We start from the raw sequence: 23,712 nt of genomic DNA, 5'->3' as shown, positions 1-23,712 counted from the left end.
TATCCAATGGCAAAACATTTTAAGGAACATCATGAGAATAATTTCCAACTATTTACTTTTTTTGCAGCAGCACGCATCACCAAACATCCTAGAGGTGGTGATTGTGTTTTGTAAATGCGACAGTTGGAAACCAAATTCATTCTTGACTTTGACACCTAAGGGTCACATTGTCGATGAGGAATTGTATACTTTTTTGGGGGTTTGATTTCTCATTACTTTGCTATTGACTATTTTAGTTTAAATGTTTGTAACCCATATTGATTGTTTTTCATGGTTTCCTTCTTTTGCGGGCAAACAATAGTTGGGTTATGCTGTATTTGAAACCTTTTCACTGCTGTTTGAGTATTTGCTTCTAGTGGGCTGTCCACTGTTGTGTGTCGGCAGCCACATGTCTGTATATGGCAGGGGACATAGGGTTTTACATACTCTTGTTTGTGTTGACAGTGTGGTTCTGTATGCGGTTAGTATAGGGGGCGGTATATCTCTGGGTTGTGACATTTATGGGGATGGATGTTTGGCTTATATATATTCCACTATGGATTGTGCATTAGAATATCATGTAACTTTGCCTCCTTTTACTGGGAATCTGCATTTGAAATTCTTCTCTGTCTGGTCTAAACCCACAGGGCGGATTACATTATAGAACATCATGGATGCATTTCCACCTTACAATGATGCTTTGCACACAATTATGTACCCTTTTGGACGAATTATGCACTTGACCATGCTGCTTTGCATAACATTCTGTGCCATTTTGGACGGATTATGCACACGTGTGCTTTCCAGCTGCTACCACTGGCACCTCATTCCATCCTGTTTGCTGCATTGGGATTATGTGTAATGTGCCCTCTGCAGAAGCACTTTAAAGACTCTTTTCCACAGAAAGACTGCCATTTGCATTTTATGGAGGTCGAGGCTCTTTTCTCAATTTTTTGAAGACATGTATTTGTAACTTCTGCCTTTTTGGCCAAATTACACATGAGGGCATCCATTCTGCAATTTAATTTGTAAATGTTGCATTAGCATTTTATAACGCTAGCCTACTGTATATTGTATAGTATTGTTGATGTCTTTACATATGTTTTCATTATAGTTGTTAGCATTGGCATTTTATTTTCATTTTACATTAAGTACGGTTTCATGATACATTGCTAACATTTTGGATATGCCATTTGCACTTCGCACTTTACGGGTTCTCCATCGCTGCATTGACTGACGTGCTTTTGCAATCTATGGAGTCCCTTACCGTCCGTCGCGAGTGCACCCACTGTGGGCTTCCTTTTGTCAACCTCATATGTCCTTCCTTCCTCTGCATCTTTCCTTCATCTTTACCCTGTTGCTGCACATGTTTGAATATTGTTTATGCCATCCAGACTTCTGTTGTAATTTTCACAATCCGACACGTTTGTTTTTATCTTGCTAGATATCACATTATGCGATTTCACTGCAAGGTGTCTTCCGTGGGTGGTATATGTCTGGTAATGGTGTATGGTTAACTATCAACACAGTAAAAGGACTATTCTTATGTATTTTAGCCCTTCCTTTCCTGCCCCCTGTATGTGAGCAAGCGCTATGAAAAGCGCAAAAAGCGTCTTTCAAAACATGTTTTAATTGGTGTCCTGCCTGTGCTGTATTTTGCAGTGTTTGGGTATTCTGTTTCAGTATAATAAACTTGTCATCAGACCTCAAGTTTAATTGTTTTTTCTCTATGATGTTGGACGAATTAGCTTCACTCGGTGTGCAGCCCTTGCCTTTGCGGCAGCTCCTTCTTTCTCTGTATATTTTTTTAGGTTTGGAGCCACATTGTCACTGAGGAAAGAGGCATTGATAATCAGCCTCAATCTTACCATCTTCAGACACTTTTTTGGGTAAGACCCCACGTGTTTTCTCTCATAAAATGGTTCCATGTTTGTTTTTCATCGCTAGTTAATTGTGTGCACTTCATGTGTGTACTTTTACTCGATATACGTTTGCCAGTGCAAAATGTACTTTTGCAGTGCAAAGTGACTTTGCACCACTTTTGCACCATCTCTGTGAATCAGGGTGTTCATTGGCAGTGCAAATTCACTTTGCACCAGTGAAAAGTCACTTTGCACTGTGCTAAAAAGTCCATGAATAAGGCCTTTATTTTATTCAAGAAGTGAGACAGTCTTTCCTTTTTTCTTCATAGGGTTATGAAATTTAAATGGTGTGATGGAATACATAGCCAAGGTGATTCAATTGTTAAACGCTATGGTTGCTGCCAGAGGATCAGGATAGCGTGGTCTTGTGTTTCTGGATTTATGGAAAAAACTCTCCGAGATTTATTGTATTGACAGAAGTATACCTTCGACTAAAGGCTGCCTGAGAAGTAAGCTTATTGGTCTGCAAATTGATTGGGAGTGGCAGTGAAAAAAGGGAATACCTAAATGGTCAGTCTAGCTGAAAGGATAGTGGTCAAGCATGCCTAGAACAGAGTCAACTTTCATTTTTACAAAATAGCCATCTAAGGTGTGGCTTGCTGAGTGGGGCCTTTGGATTTTAAAGCCAGGCCGAGATCTAAACAAATTGTTAGTGAGAGATTTGGGGTTAAAGTTCTCTTTCTGATCAAAAACCACCAAGCACAATAAGATTGATGAAATGAGCCAAATGTGGTCATTTATAATATGTTCATTCTAGTTGGGATCGATTTTGGTCGAGCTGTAAAAGAAAGAAAAAGGTACTGATCAATGAGTTAGGGGAAAAGCATCTGAAGAGTAAAGCTTCAGAGTGAGAAAGATGAATAGGCTCTAGAACATGAATATTTAAGGTTTGGGGAATGCAACTGTGACGCTTCCTCCTGGTCTATCAGCCTACCGTCGGACTTTATTTGGAAGTGCACTGAAAGAAATCTGGATACCAGACATCTGTTTGTATCTAAAAATGAGGTTTCAGGTCAAAGGTTATATCCCTCAGTAAAATTGTGTATTGGAAATTGGTTAGACATAAATAGAAAAAACAAACATTTAGCATTGCTGGATGGCCACAAGAGCTGTTTTAATATATATATATATATATATATATATATATATATATATATATATATATATATATATATATATATATCACAACCCTTATTTACTGGGTGGATCAGTAAATCAAGTTTCTGGTCCATCTAGATCTACCAGGTTAAATGTAATGTTTTTATTTTTTATTTTTCAAGTGTGTTCAAATTACTGCGCATACTATGATATCCAGTTGCAGAGGTAAGGATGAGAAACAACCAAGAGCTACTATATAGCCTGGCATTGTCTCCTAACATGGATCTAGCACAGAGGGGCACAGGTTGGTTTGCCTTGGGTGCACCTTCAGCAGACCAAATAAGCACCTGTTGCTCATGTTCGTTGCCTCTCCGGTCTGAGTGGCACATTTTATGATGATGGAACTGAGACCCAGATCCAAAGGAAGCGAAGAAATACTTCCCACAGTTTGAGAATAACACAGACTCTAACAGGAGTGCACGGGAGCCCAGGCACTGTTGGAGCGGCTGCCTCCTTTAAAGGAAAGTACAGTACCTTTCCGCCATTTGTACCAGAAAATAACACAAGGCCAAGGTGCATATGCTAATATGATTCGCACACGCCGCTAACGGGCATCACAGACATGCTCTAGTCATCTCTAGATTAGCTTCGATTGTAGGATTTGGGAATCAGGCAGAACGTTTCACGTGCAAATTGGAAGCGTTCATTGGCATCTTGTGATTTGCTCAAGAGAAAATACTTGAGAATCAGGCCCCTGGCATTAAATCAGAAATATAATGCAGCCACAGCTACCATCACCATTGCATCACAAGCAAATGAGCAATGAAAAAGAGATCCAGGAGAGCATCGACTGATGCCTAAACATGGATCATAGAAGGGAGATTCAATTGTTACCAAAATATAAGAAGAAGCAGCTTCAGCGTCTGGCCGGCTTGGTAGACGAAGGGACATTTTGGACTGGTATTACTGGACCTGGCTGTGTACCACTTTATCTGTAATTCGATCTTGATGACTAGGTGTTGTTTAATTGATCACCAGTTCCAATTCAGGAAGGCTTTATGATCTCCTCTTTCCAGGACAAAGATGACCTTCTGGAACCTCTGCAGATTTTCGAGTGTGTTTGCAGGAATCCCATTACAGTGGTCAAGTCTGATCATGACCACTGCAGGAAGCAGGAGATCGTTTGGGTGATCTGTAGAACATCAAGGTCACTCCTTAGTATTCACTACTCATGTGGCAGAAGGCAGACTTCGAGACAGTATAAACTTGATGGATAAAGGATAAATCGCTGTCGAAGGTGAATACGAGGACGTGTGCTTGTAAGCCTCCTTACATTCAAGGTCGGGGAGGGAGAGTGTGTCGCCTCCTCTGGATAGGCTTGCTCTTTATTTAACATTGATCTGAAAAACATGTTACATATACGGGTCAGGGAGGGAAGTGGGGGGAAAAGGACGTAGCAGGTGCACTGCGATGCACCTTCAAACAATTCAATGTTTTTATTTTACCTCTGAATTCAGTGAACGTTTTGCCAACTCACTGAACAATAAAATCCAGTAAAATGTTCAGCAAATCTTCAGTGAATTTACAACCCTGGCTCTGCTTCCTTCCAGTCTACAGCACCTATTCATTTCTCTGCATGCAATTCCCTCAATGTCCTTGTGATGCCTTCAGTAACTTTGCTGCCCATTTGTTTTCATTTGTTGTGTTTTAGGTGTACCTAAGGCAATGGGCCTCCTTACAAGCATGGGTAGGTGGTACCTAATTGGTGGTAACAGAATTACTGCTCTTTTCACCATGCCACATGTTTGGTGGGAAAGTGGGAGGCATTTCATACAGTTCACCTCAAAAATTGGAGTAATAATCTTTGGCGGTAATTCCTCTGAACCCTAACGAAGTCCACTCCGTAATGGGAAATAACACCAACTCGGGATATGGAGGATTTACCTCCATTTCTGGGGTGGTGGCCGACTGCAGTAACGGTAAATGAGTTTCGAGGTATTTTCTAACTGCAATATCACCCAATTCATAATGAAGTCAACTGCTTTTTAGCTTAGTTTTATCATTTAATGAAATCCTATACCGACAGGTGGGGCCTGTTGATTTCTTCCGTCTCTGATTAACAGCATGTTGGACCATTCATTTCCTGTGCCACTGGTTGTCCTCCTCTGCCTGTGCGGATCTGAAATTATATGCTGGCTCTTTTGATTCTTTTGTTCTTCCTGTCACTCACTTTCTTTCTATTCCCCTCTCTCTTTGACACTAACTGCTCTCTCTCATCAAAGTTTCGCTAATCACTCTTTTCTCCCCTCTTCCCCTCTCTCTGCCTCTATCTCTTTTGTGTATATCTATGTCTCTTTCTCCCCTCTGTCTCCACTCTCTCAACCTCTTTTTATTTATATAGTGTCGACTAACTATTCCGTCCCATACGGCCTCTCTGCTTGTCTCTATCATCTCTGTATCTTTCTTCCTTGTTTACTTTGTCATCTATGGCTCTCATTCTCTATTTTATTCTGGGCCTCATTACTACTGTGCCGGTCGGAAACACTGGTGCCGGTCAGCCTAACGGCACCAATGTTTCCGGACTGGCACAGTACAGCTCTGCGGGCAGGTGCCGTCCTGCCCTTCAGGAACAGACCTGGCGGGTGGAACGACACCCGCTCACAGTTTCACAGAAGCACCTTCATCGTTATTGAAGGTGCTGGTGCTTCCATGTTGCCCATTCCCATTGAGTCCTATGGGACACAATGCTAATGGGGAATTACAAAATTACTGGCGCCTGACTTCTCGGCCGCCGGACTCGGAATAGCCCGGTGGCACTGGGACGTCAGGCGCCATTAATTCATTAAGGGTCAGGCGGAAAACGGCCGGTTTTACGGCACGGTTACCACCAGATCCGTAATGAGGCCCACTGTCTTTCTAACTATCTTTCCCCTCATTGTATGTATGTTTTTCTCATCTCTTTCCAGTTTCTCTTTCCCTTGCTCTCTGTTCTCAATCTCTCATTCTCTTCCCCTAATACACTAAAAGGTGGGTGTGATTCAAAACCTCAGCAGAAGTGTTTATGCATTGTTCTGCCTCATTCTTGACTGAGCTGATCTATCTTGCCTTCATGGATCTGAGCACAATGTTTGATAAAGTCAATTACGACAAGCTTTGGGAAGTGCTTGAATCCATGAACTTCCCACAGGCTATAATGTTTTGCTTCAATTTCACCATTCAACTCAATCCTGTGTGAGGAGTTTTGCAAATGGGTGAAGTATTGCCCCTTTCTCAGTGGAGCTTGGGGTGCGCCAGTGCTGTGTCCTGGTGACCCTGCGCTTTTGTTTGTATATCAGTGGCCTATATGACTGACTGATAAATGCCACCCCTTATGTCCCTAGGCTGGGTAATATACTTCTGCCGCTGGCGTACGCAGATGATGCAGTCTTAATGGTGCGTACACCTCGAGCATTGCAGAAGCTTATTCATGACTACACCTCATTCATGGACTCTCAAGGTCTCAGGGTCAATGCCCAAAAGTCAGCCCTCATGGCCTGCTATAGGGGGATTCATCCTCTGAAATGTCAAGCTATGTTCAGTAAGTGTGCTTTGATCCCAAGGGTTCATAGTTCTGACTACCTTGGAGTGAGGTTTTCATTTAAATTTAGTTCTGACCCACACATAACCAAACAAACTGGAGATTTGAGAAGGCCATGGGTGGGGTGACCTGAGCCATGGTATGTTCAAGGCTAAACCAGTTGATATGGTGCTAAAAATGAATAATGGTAAAGTAGTCTCGGTTGTACGGTTTGTCATGGAGCTTTAGGGCTATAATAATGTCAATTCCATTCAGGTGTGTGAGAAACCTGAAGGCCGTCTCACAACTACTCCCCAGATCTTCTGGTCAGGTGGCCTGGGAAGGGCCATCTATTTTGGATCCCAACCGTAGGGGTGGAAAAGCTATGGAGTATCACCTGAGTGGAGGGCCCTTTGGGATTGGGGAGAGGGTGCCAGAGGGCGGAACTTGGTTTCCCCATGTCCTGACATTGACTTATCCTACCTTCCCAAAGCATTTGTAGGATACAGCTATCCATATCCTAATTATCCCCCTGAAATGACAACAAGTACTGAGAAGAAGTTGCCTCAGAGAGTAATACAGACTACCTATAGGAAACACCACTATAGTACTGTGACGAAGAAGAGGAATCCTGAAGATCAGGTATCTTCCAGTAATTGGCCTAATTGAAATTAGGCAAACCAGGTGACCGATTCACAACTGAAACCCTTTGATGGGGTGCAGGTGTATAAAAGGTGGAGCACCAGGGGACTTGGATAGAGAGCAGTAGGAAGGCCAGTACAACCCGCAAGAAGCGAAAGGAGAACAGAACGCTCAGACGTTGAAGGAATGCACAGTGAAGAAGAGTGGAAATGCGTGGCGAGGGAGCCGTGCCTCCAGGGAGCTGGTGAAGGAGAGAGAAGGGAACCGTGTAGAGTGTCAGTCCTTTCGCTGTGGCCAAACAGTGCTCATTCCCCTGAATAAAAGTACCAGTCCTTGGGTGTCTGAGGGACAAGGGGTGAGACCCTGACCTCAAATGCAAGAGATCATCTCAACGAGGAAGCTAACGAAAAGAGCGCCGTGACCTGGAGTTTCAGATAATGCCTGAAACACCATACGCATATGAAAGTTGCTGAGTTACATTGTATTGGAGTGGTCGTCTGTGATTGGCACGTTTTCAAAGCCTACAATCAAAGCATAAGAACAAACCAAAATGTATGTAATGTTAGAAGTTGATTTTGTTAAAAAGTATATCAGAGTGGTCATGTTTGAAGGAATTATATGTGTTCAAAAGTCTCTGATCAATCAAGGATACTAAGAAAGTAATTTGAACTGTTAACACTGTGAAAATGGTAATGAAAGCTGTGAACGAGCAGGTAAGGGGAGCCAGTGAAGTGTGAGCAAAATGCTTAAGAAGCAAATGTAAGCTGAACAGGTGGAAATGAAGGCTGTAATTGAACGCTAATGAAGTGGAATTTGGAAAAGAAAGCCAAGGAAGTGCTGAGAAAGAGAAATCATTAATCTATGAACTTGTGAGCTTCCGTGTTGGCTGTGAACCACCAAACCAATCTAAATTAAGGTGACAGAAAGCAGGGGCAAGCGTAACTGGTTGCGTGACATGTAATGTGTGGACCATGCAGCCTGTCAACTTCGTCTAGACCAGGAAGCCCCAACACATCCAAACACAACACTGAAACTAGATAAAGCTGATAAAGCTGAACATTGTGAGATTGTTTCGTGAACCAGTGCTTGAAGCTTGTGGAAGGGAACCCTGAGCTCCTTCGGAACATTGTTTTGTGAACCTGTGCTTAAAGCTTGGGAAAGGGAACCCTCAGCACCTTTAGAACATTGTTTTGAAAACGAGTACTTTAAGCTTGTGGAAGGGAACCCTCAGCTCCTTTAGAACTTTGTTTTGTAAACTAGTTCTTTAAACTAGGGGAAGGGAACTCTGAGCTCCTGTTGAACTTTGTAAACTGAAACCAAGTGTACTTGAAACTAAACTTTTGGAAGAGAAACACAAGTCTTGACGGAACATTTGAAACACATAATTTTTTGCAATTGTGTCCTGAACTTGGAGAAGGGAGCTAGAGGCTGCTCCAGACTCTTTGTTGAACACTATTGAGTTAGAAAAACTCTACACTACATTTTTGTGTTAGACGTGAGGGCAAACATAGGTCTTGACACAGACAGACTTTTGATTTGGATTTACGGACATAGGGCCCGATTCATGGACATTTTTGCACGGTTGAAAGTGACTTTGCACTGCTGAAAAGTGACTTTGCACTGCCGACACAAACCTTGATTCATGGAACCATGCAACATGTATTTCGGCAGTGCACTGACTGTGCAAATTCAGTGCATAGTCATTTTTGCAATACAAAATGATTTTGCACGGACTTTGCAAAACAGAATACACTGTTCTTGGTTCTATGAATCAGGGTTTGTGTCAGAAGTGCAAAGTTACTTTTCAGCAGTGCAAAGTCATTTTGAACCGTGCAATACATTCCATGAATCAGGCCCATAGACGTCCTTAGTTTCTTTAGGTAGGGGAAACCCCACTATTTCTATAGGGCAAGTTAGGCATTACACCCATCCTGATGCTTAATACAGATTCTATCATTGAATTCACAATTTGTTGTCTGTGTCATCTATTGACATCATGCCAGACTCACAGGTGGTGGAAAATAATTTCCTCAAGACAGTTTTGGGTTTTCCTCGTTCAGTACCTAATGTTGGAGCACATTCAGAACTTGGTTGCACACTTGTCAGTGACATAATCTCAGCAGAGCCTGTCTGCCATTGGCTCAGACTCTATGGTAATCCGAAAGCTGTACTGACTCAGAAGCTAATCATATACTTAGTTCCTCAAGATCATTATGTGTGAATTCCTTGTTTGTGATTTGTCAAGGCAAAACTGGCGGATGTTAATGCAGCCCATCTGTTACTTCCATTGGACATTCTGCTTGTTAGTGAACCAAGAGCTGCGACAATGAGGGTGCAGCTGTATATGTATGAGAACAGGGAGTCCCATGAGATTATTAAACCCTTGAATAGGAGGCATGCAATTGTTGCAGCCCCTGGTCTCCAAAGCTATTGCATTGGGCTGAGAATCGCTCTCAGCGTATCCTTATAACGGGGGCACGCTTTAATTGTGTTTTTTTAAGAGCAGTGGTGGCGGCTTGGACCAATGATACTGACAATCAGTTGCGCCCTCTGTGTAATGCACCCAGGGAGGGTCTGCCCCATTTCTTACTGCTTTTTCTGCTCTGTTCTAGACTGGCAGGGCATGCACTAAAACCAATCCTGCACGATGTGGTGTTCTCTCAGTATAGACCTGCTCTGTTTTGCCTGCTTAGGCTGACCCACCGTGTGTGGGGTGGGCACTTCCATCTTTTCTGAAGAATGCATTGTCTTTAAGGAATTATCCGATGAAATCCTTAGGAACCTGATCTAATTATTTGTAACTGTATTCTGATGATTATTATTTTTTGTGTACGTTTCTGCAAATGTCATTGCTATTTTATGATGTTGTTTTTATGGAAATAGTTTTGTGTTTCCGAAATGAAGTTGGAAATGAATGAATGACGGATTTCCATCACAATGTGGGAACTCTATGAGGAACCTCCAAATTGAAGTTTCCTTACTGTGTTTCCTGGTCTGTGCAGGGAATCCAAAAGCATATCCAAAGGTTCCTGATTCACGGGCAAAGGCTGGATTTCTGCACATTCCATTAACAAGAGAAATCAGGCACCGTCCTCCTAAAGTCATTAGCAATGATGCCCGCCATGTCTATTCCCACGCCAACCAATGGGGATCTTCAATGCGTGGAGATCATTACAGATTCATTGCATCTAGGCCGCATTCTATGGACTGGCAGCTCAGGCAATGGCCCGGCACAGTTGAGGGCAAGGTGCGCAGCAGGCAGCTTGTAAATCTCCCACCGGGAAAAGCAGGGAGCCTTCTCATTTAACATCATTAAGCACTACACAGACAGAAGCAGGGGATGAAAGCCTGCCCTGTTCCTATCCATCTACCTCCCATTATGCAGCCAATGGCTTTGTTTTCTGCTTAGAGATTATTTCATTAGCCCCCCGCCTTCTAAATGAGCATCTCTTTGTGAACCAATCCTGCTTAAAGCTTAAACAGAATGATTATTTCTGCATAGCACAGGCACGTCAGCATGGAGGGTTGAGCATTTACGGTGGACTGAAAGGGCTTTTTTTTTTTGCTGACTGCATCTAAAGGCCAGAGAAAGCATGCAGGAGTAGGTGGTTTTGAGGGCATTAGTGGGGACCAAACTATATGGCCAAAGGAAGGCCCAATATGAGTAAGGAACAAATAGGCATTCATTTATGGTATTTTTGCAGGTGTCTACGCTCATTTATTTCTTGTCTGTGGGATGTTCTAAGACAATACAAAAGAGTGGTATCATGTCATTTAAACATCGATGGGGTTTCTTTTGAACATTACTGCTGCGCTTTAAGTTTTAGCAAAAGGGTAGAGAGATGGAAAAATAGAAGGGTTGAAGGCTGAGGGGATTTACCTTAAGGGGATTGCGTCCTGTGTCTGTTGGTGTGTGTGTTTTTTATTTACTTTGAAAAAATGTATGCGCGAAGGTAGAAGCCAACAGAAGCCAACAGTTTTGACATGTGTTGAGAGAAAAGGTTTTCTTTCTTGCTACTGAAGGTACTGATTTCACATGCCCATGTACATGCCACAAGTTACAATCATTGTATAGGTTTTGACTGCATGTGCCTGATACTGGCGCCAGTATCACTTTTTTTCCAGCGCACGCAAATGGGCAATTACCGGGTCATTACGGCCTTGCCAGACCCCGTAATGGCCCATTCGCGGGCGCAGGAAAATATTCTTCCCCATTCCCATTGAGCCCCATACCTTGAACGGTGCCGGTGCATCCGCCATGCTCTGCTCGCGAGTGCCGGTACGCCCGCCAGGTCAGACCTGGAGGGCGAAAAGGCAGCCGCTAGCAGAACTCATAGTTTACCGGTCCGGTATTAACGGCGCTGGTAGCTTACCGCCGCTGTTACTGGCGGACCAGCAAACTTAGAATGAGGCCCAATATGTTACTATAAAACCTATTCAATGTCTTGTCATCATACATTAAGGAACTCACATCATTGCCAGGTATTCACACACATGGTCAACTCTTGCCATCATACAACAGCAACTGACTCAATTATCTAGGCATTTCAATATGTTGACATTGTACTGGCATCCAATAATTATAATGTGTTGATATTCATAGAGCTTCCTGTTGATGTTCCACTTCTAAGCTCTGTATTAATCAGCGTTATTTTTATCCACTGATGGTACTGGTTTCGTCGGCCTCAGAATGAAGAAGGGCCAAGTGGGTGCCACTAGGGTTTCCAGCTTGCCGCATGCTGTTGTCACCTCCACATTGCACATGAGCTATCCATCCAGCATGCAGCTGTTTGCCAGAAGGTAGCATCATATGCCCTGGGACTCACCGCATTAAGTATCTGTTGCCATCAAACGCCTAAGTACTCTTGCCATTTTTAATATATTACAAGCCCAGACTCAGGTACTCTCACCATATGCCAGGTTTTCCCATTCAATGCTGAAGCACTCACACCATTTGGCAAGTATTCGTTATACTTCGTCTAGGTACGCTGCTCATATGGCAACCTGCCTGCTCTACCTCATAGCTTACCTACTTCTCGGGTCTTCCCCATAGTGCTTTGAAGTATTTTGAGGCATTATTTATAAACTAATCATACTTAATATAGATGGGAACTGCCTTCTTTTTCACCACTGCAGAACTCTATTTCACACTCATCTTCTATTCTTCTGCTGGAGCATTTGGAACAGCCTCTAAGCGCTGTGTTCACCAACAGAGGAGCACAATTGACTCTTGCTACGTTCAACTGACAGCAACATTTTGGGAAAAATACATTACACAGCAGCAAAAGACGCTTTTGTGGCAGGAACATCTAAGAGTGTGTCCTTCATTTAGACAATTAACACAAACATAAGTTAGACAAATAATTCCTGTTCCAAATATAATTGTATACTTATTAATTTTGAGTACAAATCAATAAAACAATATTTAAATTGCAATGATTCAAATATTTAGGAGAAGCAGTGCAGTGCGGGTTAGCATTAGATGAGCAACTTGGGGGGGGGGTAGTCTGTTTTTTTTTTTGCCTCGGGCACTATGTTGTCTAGAAACTGTCGTGATTTCATCCATCTCTGACAGACACCTGATCTCAGGGTTTACCAGGTTCCTGTGCTTTTTTCACTCTATTAAGTGAATGACAAAAATCGAGGTCAAAGAGACCGATTTGAGGAAATGGTAGCGGTCAAGCTTTTTCTGTTGGATTCGCCAGCCTCTAAGGAATGAGACTCATAATCTCCACATGTGCATGCTATAGTGAGCCAAGACACACCAGGTGAGGATAAAAGTAGATTTATTGGGACACGTATCAGACATATAGTTGAGACCCCCAACCAGGACAGCATCAGATCTCCAACTGCCGAAATACAATACATAACAAATCCTGAGTTCCATAGCAGTGCATTGTGACCTCAACCATGCACAGCCCAATGACTCCATATAAAGAATGCTCATCATCCCCATGGCAACACTCGGCATTCCCCTAGCACAGTAAACCCATATATACAACACATGCTTATTCCTATTCTCTCTCCTTGTTTTATTTTATTCCTATTCCTCTGTCCTTCCTCTTTTACACTACCACTCCAGCAGTCCTTACCCCGCAGCCACCTCTCACTGCCTGTCCAACGTGTTTAACCATTCTGGTGAAGTCTGCATGCAGTGGGCCTCATCCTGAGTTGGGCGGTATCCTGGCGCTAATTGATCCGGATACCGGCCAATGCTATTAACGTTACTGCAACTCAGTCCAGCGCAATTTGTGCCGGACCCCGAGTTATGGTGCAGAGGTATATCCCCATTCCTGATGGGTCCATTGGACCCAGTGGGGGTTTCTTGGCGCTATTAGCGCCGGCACAATTAGCGTTGCACTAATAGCGCCGAAAACAGGCAGAAAGGGGAGATTTTTACCTCCAGCAAGTACGCTTCTGGTGTTCAATGGTGATCTCAGTGATGGTATGGAGGGAACGACATTGCTGTGCACCCCTCGACATTCCTCGACATTCCCTGGCAACTCAGAAGGGGCAGGGTCAGATGAGATCAGCAATATAGAGTCTGAGTAAGGGGGCTTGAGAGTGCAGTGGTTGGTAGAAGGTTTGCAGGAAGGGGAGAGCTTGGAAAATCTTTGCCTTCACGCCCATTGGAAATCAACACTCACCCCTAGAGGTGGCGGGGGGAGACTGGCCATGGTGGTGAATGTTTGGGAATATAGGTAAGGAAATGATACATTTGGGGAAGGGGGATGCAATTAGGCAGGAGAAGATTTAACAAACCAGGGACTGATGATGATTGCCTGGCAGCAGGAGTAGGGTGAAAAGAGCTTTATGAGGCAAGGGTGCAGTCTGCTAGAATACAGGGCGGCTCAACAGTTGGATGTTGAGCCCCTAATATAACTGCCGGCTGTAGAGGAATGTTGGATATCAACTTGGAGAAGGGGCGTAAGCAGTGGGATGAAGGCAAACATGCTAAATCATGGGTGCACAGCAGAGGGGAAGAGTGGTGAAGAGAGGACAGAGGATTAGGGTGAGAGCTGGGACATGGGTGTGGTTATGGGGGAGATGGGCGAATGGAGCTGCCAGTCAGTGTGAACGGACAGTGATACATTAGGGAAGGAAAATGAGGAATGAAAGAAGAGGGAAGAAGATAGGTATACAGCGAAATTGGAGGGTAGGTTAAGAACATTCTTAACATGGGAATTACAAAGTACCTGAAAGCACATTTGATGGCGGCTAACAAAGAGAACATTTAGAAGGGAGGGAACATGGACCTATGTCTGCTACAGCATAGGGAGGCCAGAGTAAAGGCAGATCCAAAGAGGAAGAGAGGGAGTTGGCAAAGAAGGCAAAGGTACTATATGAAGATAGAGAACTGAACATCCACTTTTACGTATACGTAAACATTTCTTTTGCAAAATATCCAGAAAGGAGTGTGGTGCTATATTTACATGGATGTAAACCGGAAGGTGCATACACATTTTGGAGGCCTGGCTCGCTGAGATATGATGAGCAATGTCTGGCTAGAATGAGAGAGGATGTCTCATTGTATGGGGTGAGATAGACATGCATTTGTGGCTGCAGTGGATGGCTGCCACGTGGCTGGCACCAACAATGCCTTTGGCCCGTGAGTTACCTCTGTCTTATTTGCACTTTCTGGTGCATCTCACCAAATATGGGGTAGGTGTTGGCAGCAGAGAGCAACAGTCAAAGAAAGAGAGCATTTTCTGGAGAACTATGCTCATGAGCTGACTGGAGGGAACCAGGAGTTCATTTGGTCCCCTGGGTGCGAATACAGTTTGAAGACCATTCGAGCAAACATTGCATCCTGCACCGATATGGCATATTTCAGCTCATCAAAGGAAACAGAGGTGACCGCTCACGCCAGCCCGGTGGGCTTTGGCAAAGAGTTGCTTCAATATGACCCCAAGATCCTGCACATCAAAAGGGTTGTGTCCGATGCCAGCTGCAGCCTGACACCCACACAACAGAAATACTTCGGGAAGGCCAAGGGAGAATGAAGCACACAAAGGTCATGGCTAAAAACACCTTGATGGCTTGTCTCAACATGATGTCAAAAACATGACGCTGGTGCAGGATGAGCTCACCGTCACTGGAGACCACATTGTCACGGAGGGGTGCAAGATTGTTCTGCCCAAGTAACTGCGCCAGCAGGTTGTGAATCTGGCACACAAAGGGCATTGTGGGGTGGTGTCGACAAAGAAGCTACTGCGGTAAAAGATATGGTTCCGAGAGCTGGACAGGTAGGTTGTAGAAACACTAAAGAACTGTGCCATTTGCTGTGCAGTAGCAGCACCTCAACGACCGAACCCTCTGCAGATGAACCCACTACCGGAAGGAGTTTGTGAAGAGCTGGCGGTCTATTTCCACTATACAAACTTTTGAAAGACTACAGACACATGCCTCACAGCACCACAGGCAAATGCCAGGGACTGAGGACTCAGTTACCCCAAGGGACCCTTGCTGCTGGGTCCACACCCTCTGACCAAGAGATTCGAGAAAAGGACTTGACAGAGAAAAAGAAGATGAAAGTTGCAGCCAATACGAGAAGGGGTGCTTGAGAAGGTACGGTTGAAGTAGGAGGCAGAGTGGTGGCACGCCAGACACAACCACAGCCACCGAAACAAGACTCTAGGTTTGGACCAGGACCCCTCACTGTCACACGAGAGAAGGGCACCGCAGAGGACAATGATGGATGCAAAATCACTCGAAATATATCCCATTTTTGGGAATACAGAGTAGATATGGAAGAGTGCGACAAGCCGGATGGGGAGCCCGCCAATGTCTGGTCCCACAGAGAGTCGGATGATTCTTACTTGGTAGATGGGGAGGCGTCTGCTGAAGAATGGAAGGATGTATAGCTCAGGCCCCCGAGATGCATCCCACCACCACCACGAGAAGGACGGCCAGTCAGGGCCAAGACCAAACCTGTAAGACTTATTGAAGAAATGGGTTAATATGTTGACTGTTTAAGAAGGGGGAAGGTGTCACGTTGTGGATATCCACATTGTTATGTGTGAGGCAGGGCTAGGGAGGGGGCAGGTTGAGGGAAGTGACGTGACGAGGCAGTAAACCTCGGTGGAACAGTTAAATAAATATTACAGTTGAAGCCAGTCAAGACTGTGTGGCCTACTTACATTGCATCCTGCGCAGTTAATTAGGGTGCCCAATGAGCACCAGCACAACCACTCTGAGGCTGACACCAACCACCAATCAAGAGGCTGAATATGCCATAGTGCTTTAATTGCCCAAGTCAGCCGATGGTTGAGACTCGTCGCATACTATCCCCTGGGCTCCCAATCCACGTAAGACATGCAGGCATGGATTATCTTCAAATTAAGTGCTTTAAGTGGGAGGTAGAATCGGGCTGGGAGTGTGGGGGGATATATTTAGAGGGTGTGACCTAGCTATGGTGGCTCACAGACAGTGGGAGCCAAGCAGGAGAGTAGAGGGGTCACACTGCCACCATTTCTTTTGATGCACCATGCCTCTCCTTTTTGTTTCTTAATCATAGGCTCTGACACCCACCGGCGAGCTGGCAGAGTGAGTCGGACCTTGTGATTAAGAACGCACCAAAAAGAATGATAGCAGTGTGCCATACCCCATCCTTTTGCTTTTTCTTCAGATGCATCAATTCTGTCATGCAGCCCTTTAACCATGCAGATATGCTGTGCTAAAAGGCCGCCTGAGAGCTTGGTGCCTCTGATTAAGAAACTAAGGAGGGGTGGAGAAACTACTATCCTACATTTTGGTGCCCTCGACTCTTCTTTTTTTCTAATGAGAAGTATCAAACGCCTGTAGGCAACCCTTTAACAATGCAGCTCTTTGGTGGAAAGGATTGCCTAAGGGGGTTGGCGCTTGTAGGGCTAGTCAAGGGAGCCCCGGCAAAGCCCAGGTTCAGGAGCACTTTTTGGAGACTGCCAGGGCTTTGCCATCGTTAACCTCGGCTCACTTAAAGCCCTGCTGCATTTCTCCATTCATGTGTCTTTCAAAATGGCACTGTATTCATGTTTCCCACACAATCAAATGGTTTTGATGTTAAGTGCATAACTAACTCGTACCTTTGGAAACCAGGCACAGTATGTACAACAAATGGCACGATGGAGGCAGCTGTTGCTGCCCTGGTGGTCGGCATCGCATCAAACGATACCACTATTGGTGACATCTGCCCTGTGAATGCACCAATGGCATGCCTGCAGAGAAGGGAACGGGGTTTACTGATGTGGATCAGAATGGGCCAGGAAGTACACAGCAACTGCGGGCCACAACTTCCTTGGGGATTTATCATCCCCTCGGAATGAGCGTGAGGGTGAGCATGTACACTATTTCTCGCCTGTGCCTAAATTGGAACTTACAAGCCCCATCGCAGTTTTGTTAGCTAAGTACTGGGAGAGCTACTTGCAAAAGGTACCCTCATGTTTGGATATCTCGTCAAATGGTTTACTTCATGCTTCAAAAGCAAGCTCTTATAATGAAAATTGTCCATGCATGCTACTCTCTAAGGTCCTGGAACTCCGCCATGACTTGCAATTGTCTATTATATGCGGTCAGCTGATATTTAATTTCATATCTAGTGCTAGTTCTGTGCAAAGTGCCTTCTGGTTTCATTATCTCTGTTCTTTATGGAGAGTGACCTTCTTGCATTTGTCTTAGACGATTCCTACAGGCCATTCACATTATGGAAATTGATTGAATGTTATTCCATTCTAATGCGTGTGATTAATCTGTCTCTGCCTTGTTGTTTTGGTATTCAGATACACCAAGATGAAGACGGCCACAAACATCTACATCTTCAACCTGGCCTTAGCGGATGCCCTGGTGCTCATCACTCTGCCCTTCCAGGGCACCGACACCTTCCTGGGCTTCTGGCCCTTTGGCAACGTCCTCTGCAAAATTGCCATCGCCATCGACTACTACAACATGTTCACGAGCACCTTCACCCTGACCATGATGAGCGTGGACCGCTACATCGCCATCTGCCACCCAGTCAAAGCTCTGGACCTACGCACCCCGCACAAGGCCAAGATCATCAACGTCTGCATCTGGGCACTGGCGTCCGTCATTGGCGTGCCTGTCATGGTGATGGGCTCGGCTGAAATGGAGAATAACGGTGAGCACTGGGCGTCCTGGTTTCTGGGGAGGGAGGTTCACACTCGCAGATAGGTACGTTTGTCTTGAAGGCCATAGTTTGGGTGATGGTGAACCCAAGCAGGCCAGAATGTTCCCTCAGAGAAAACTTTTGATTGGTGTTGTCAAACAGGCCGACCAAGTGCTAAGGACGAGTATGCTCGTCCTTTTTGCATAGACTTGATTAAAGCTCAGCAGTTAAGGGGTTAAAGGTCGAGTTCCATCAAAAGTGCTGAGTGATACAGAAATGAGCACTCAGAGTTCCCCAAAACAAAAAGAATTCAAAGTACTCAAGAACCAAACATGAGTATTATCAAAGACACCAGGGTTGTATCTGTGAGATCACAAAGCATTAATCATTTCAGGGGTCGGGGAGTAGTAACATAAGATCTAAAATTATAAATTTTATGGTACTAGTCATATGATTAGGCATTCCTCAAACAATTGTGTGTGTTTTGGGTGTGCACAACAGGGAACAGGGGCACCCCAGACGCATTGCTTACGTGATGTCCCAGTCCCTTGAACATGAGACATGTTCTGGCACCAGTGGTGAGAGGTGGCCAGTATTCTGGCCAATTTTAAGATTTGGAGATGGGATGTAAGGATTAGTAACCAGTGTGGCTTTCAGGCTTCTTCAGGCAATGGTTTGTTTGGAGATCTTATGTGTCTCCTATTGAAAAAGACATTATTATTTGTATTATTATTGTTATCATTGTTAGGGAATTTATTGAGCAGGGCCATAGCTTCAGAAAGCAATAGGCGCTTTACCCCAAGCCACTTAGGGACCCCCAAGCCCTGTAGTCAGCCCTCCACTACCCATCCCCGCCCTTCACCCCACTCCCACCAATATTACCTGAACCCCAACACACCATATAATTTTTGTTGGTAAAATTTTAGCAAAAAAGTAAATGAGCAAAATGAGTTCGAGCATTATTTGTCGAGCAATAGACCCATTAAGAAAGCATGGCGTTTGCTTTGCCTACTCAAGGCATGTGGTTTCATCTGTGCTGCCTGGGGGTCTCATGAAATCAGATAGAGTCCCACTTCCCTTGTCTTGAGTCCCATCTCATTTCTTTCCACTAACAATTAATTTAATGTTCTATTAGTTTGAGCTACTATGCGTTAACTGTAATTACATTGTGAGGGGCATGCGTATTTGCTGAAATACACATGTCATTTTGTAAATGTACATTCTTCGCATTTTGGGGTTTGTAGTTTTGCTTTTCACAAGACGATGCAGAGAAACAGAGGTTCGATCCTGCGGGGATTAAGCGTGTTATAAATAACCAATTAAATAAATAAAATAAAATTGTAAATCCAGGACTTCAAGACCCAGAATGCAAATATGCATTCAGGTCTAGATGTGCATCTCCTTTTTGACAAGGTTCCTTTTTGGCATGTATTTAAGCTTTTTCCGTGCAGACACGCAACAGGGGGCCTCCATGAATCAATTTAAAATAAGCCCCTGCTCAGCCAAACCTGAGGATAGGAACGTCTCAGGCCTGAGCTTGCTTGTAACTTTCCAGATGGCATCAAGACTAGCCAATGCCTTCACTCCAAAGCCATGCAATAGCTTGGAAATTATTGCGCCCTACCCGTCCCTGTGGTCAGACAATATGCACTTTGTTCCGCGAAAAGGGAAAGATCACATGCGTTGAGCATCAGTTTTGGTATTTAGGAATTACAGAATGGATCAAACCAGCGAAGTAGAAAAAAAGAATGCGGTGTACGAGAGCAGTAAAGTGGATGAAATGATGGGAATGGACAAATAAATGTAATGGATAAGAGGAACAATATGGATGTGAGGAATGAAGTGGATATCAACAACTCAACTAACCCAAACTACTAGATCTTAAATAACAATAAGACAAATAACAATACAACATCAAGATCCAAGCGAGAAAACAACAACTAACCTCCAATGTAAACTAAAAGACAAACAGTATAAAATGAGTAAACTAGATCAAAGCAGTGAGGTGGAAAAAAAGAATACATTGTGTGAATACAGTAATGCGCTTGACATTAATGAAAAGGATGTAATGATTGCAATGGACGAAAAGGAATAGAATGGATGAAATGAATAAAGTGGAGCGGATCGAAAGATGGATATACGAGACTGATGAGTAGACAGACAGATGGAACGGAATGTTTAAGTGCATGGTATAAATGAAAAGTACAGAATAGAGGATTTGACTACATAAGACGGGTATAGTGCATGGGACTGATGGAGAGCAAGGAATGGATCGAGTGCATACGACAAGTGACATGGGCTGAACCGATAATGCAAGATGAATGAACGAAGGAGTAGAGTGGCCGAAGTTGGTGGAGTGGATGAAGCGTGTAGAGCATATTAGTGCGTTGAGTGGATGAATGCGTAGAGCAGATGACTGTGTAGAGCGGATGAGTGCATAGAGCGGATGTGTGCGTAGAGTGGATGAGTGCGCAGAGCGGATGAGTGCACAGAGCAGATGAGTGTGTAGAGTGGATGAATGTGTAGAGCGGATGAATGCGTAGAGCGGATGAATGCGTAGAGTGGATGAGTGCCTAGAGTGGATGAGTGCGTAAGAGCGGATGAATTAGATGAATGCACAGAGTGGATCGGTGCACAGAGTGGATCAGTGCGTAGAGCGGATCAGTGCGTAGTGCGGAGAAATGGAATGCGTACAGCGGAAGAATGCGTAGAGCGGACGAGTGCATAGAGCGGGCGAGTGCGTAGAGCAGGCGAGTGTATAGAGCGGGCGAGTGCATAGAGCGGTAGTGTGCATTGAGCGGGCGAGTGTGGAGAAGAGGTGAGTGCGGAGAACGGACGAGTGCGTGGAGCGGATGAATGCGTGGAGTGGATGAGTGCCTGGATGTAGGTTGTGGTGCAGATGTAGGTTGTGTGAGTGGATAATAGAGTGGAGCTGATGTTGGGTGCTTGGAACGGATTGGTGTGCATGGAACGGATTGGTGTGCATGGATCGGACTGGAGTGTGTGGAGTGGATGAATGCATGGAGCGGATGAGTGCGTGGAGTTGATGAATGCGTGGAGTGGATAAATATGTGGAGCGGATGAATGCATGGAACGGATGAATGTGTGTGCATGAAACGGATTGGTGTGCATGGAACAGATTGGTGTGAATGGAACAGATTGGTGTGCATGGAACGGATTGGAATGGATGCAACCGATTGGAGTGCATGGAACGGACTATAATGAATGGAACAGGTTGGAGTGCATGGAATGGACTTGAGTGCATAGAAATGCGCGACTTACATGGAACAGTCTGGAGTGCATGGTACGTTTGAAAGAGCATGGAAAAGAACGGTTCTGAGTGCTTGAAATGGTCGTAATGCATGGAACAGTCAGAGTACATGGAACGGATGAGTACATGGAACTATTGGAGTCGGCCTTTTCTCAAACACGTAAGGTAAACCACCATATCACGTCTCCACGCTCACTCTCTTCTTACACCACCACCCAACTAGAACACAGCGATACTATGACACCATTCGGTATAGCTGTTCTCATACCATCATCTGCCTCATACTCTCCATCACTCTAACTAAACTCTGCTGGTTACGCACCCTCCAGCCTAGGCGTTCTCCTCAGGCCAAACACAGCCAGAATCGGTCTGGATAAAATCTGCCAGAGCAAACACATACTCTTGATCTCCCAACCACCACACCTACCACTAAGAAGCAGCTATCACACGAATGCCACACCAGCTGCACACATATCCGGTGCTCACACACACTTTTGACTCTCTCTATTCTCTCTACTGACTTGAATTTATGTTCCCGAGGGTGTTCAACCTACCAGCGCCTTCATACCATACCAATAGCACATAAGGCGCTATATAAATGAATATTAACATAACATAACATAATTGAGCAAACAGGTTTTGTCAAAATTCATATTATCTCAAAAAAAGCCAGAACTAGGGCAAACAGGAAGCAGGTGTTTTTCATTGTCTATTTACTATATTTGCAGAGTAACTAACAAGAAATGTACACGTGCAGCAAACATCCTACCAGCAAGCATCAGCATAGCCGAGGGTTTTAGCTTGTGTGTAGACATGGGATCGGCATTTTCCAGGCATTGCCATGATAGTACTACCTGACTGTAAGAGGACACCAGCTGGTAAACCGTGCCACTACCTGACATTAGCATGGCACTCAACGGAAAATGCCTGTCTAGTGCTGATAAAAGAGCCCACAATCGTGCCTTTCTAAGTGCTCGCTTTTAACAGAGATGTGGTGCCAAAACGTGTGCAAGGACACACATACTGCTTATAAATCAAGTAGCTGAAGGCACCCTTGGTTGAGGCGTAGTTATTACACCTGAGCGGGCTTATAGACTCAATGAAGACAGTAGGGGCCTAATTCCTGGAATCCTTTTATAATGGCAAAACACCATTGGAAAACATTCTGTTAATAAGGGCGTATATGTCATAAGGCTGCCCAGAAAGCAAAGAGCTAGTTCAGAGAGATCTCAAGGGATCTGTTTTGGGCAGGGGAGTACATAGGGACTATCCTGGTCATGGGCGGACAAGGGATCGGTATAAATCCAAACAACTCCAACAGGCTGTGCCTCCCTCCTCACATCCCATCTTTCTCCTATCTTCACTTATCATGGCAACGGGGATGCTTATAGGCAGTGCTTACAGCACCACCCAATAGCTAAGGCCGAACACAGCCTGCTTCATTTTGTCCAAGTACAAACGTTTTAGATAATATCGATTGGGACACGATCTCGTTGCTCCATTGTCTATTACCCAAGCACCTAATGTGTTAAACGCATTTCCTCTTTCGCTAGCACTGTTGCAAAAGTTAGGTAGTCTGCCCACTAGAGTGCACCGGAAGGAGCTGGCCGTCTCTGTCGATTCTTCGCTTCATCTTAGCCTTTGGCTTTGCGCTGGTTAAGCGTCAGCCCTGTACATAACATACTCATCTCTCTGCATTCCTTATTTTGTCTTAGACTTCAGCTTTTGCACCTGCCTCTCCCTCTACCACCCACTAACCCTGCATGCCTTCCCCTTTATTTCAGACCCGCGCACCAAGGTGCCACACAGTGGCAGAAGTGTGCTATACAAGAGCTCTTTACATTACACTTTACTTTACATTACAGTGGCCTGAAGTCCAGGGAGTGGCTAAGATAAATGCACTCCATCTCAGCTGCATCTTCCCTTTCTTCTTAGTTTCATAGGAGTTCTACATAGTTCTACATAACCACTCACTTGCCTCGTCATAGACTAATTTCCTTTCAATGCAGATATTGTGAATATATAAATAAACGCCAGATTGCAGAGGCATTTCCTGCATCCGCATTGTCCTTACCTCATGGCACCCCTGCAGAAACACAATATGCAGGAAGGGAGGCATAGCTATTACGAGTCCCACTCAACC

General features: G+C 44.6%; 1 protein-coding gene across 1 annotated transcript in view; it reads left to right on the top strand.

The window, feature by feature from the left end:
• OPRL1 (opioid related nociceptin receptor 1) overlaps window positions 1-23,712 on the top strand; it is a 433,120-nt gene that overhangs the window by 345,493 nt on the left and 63,915 nt on the right. Inside the window, exon 3 of the mRNA XM_069650835.1 lies at window positions 17,955-18,310. Within this exon, the coding sequence (XP_069506936.1) occupies window positions 17,955-18,310 (356 nt within the window). The remainder of the gene's footprint in view (window positions 1-17,954; window positions 18,311-23,712) is intronic.

This window comes from Ambystoma mexicanum, chromosome 3p (genome assembly GCF_040938575.1).
Source record: "Ambystoma mexicanum isolate Mex_15411 chromosome 3p, UKY_AmexF1_1, whole genome shotgun sequence".
In the NCBI taxonomy this organism is placed as follows: domain Eukaryota; kingdom Metazoa; phylum Chordata; class Amphibia; order Caudata; family Ambystomatidae; genus Ambystoma; species Ambystoma mexicanum.
Note: the sequence above shows the minus strand (reverse complement) of the source record. Positions and strands in the feature narration are given on the sequence as shown.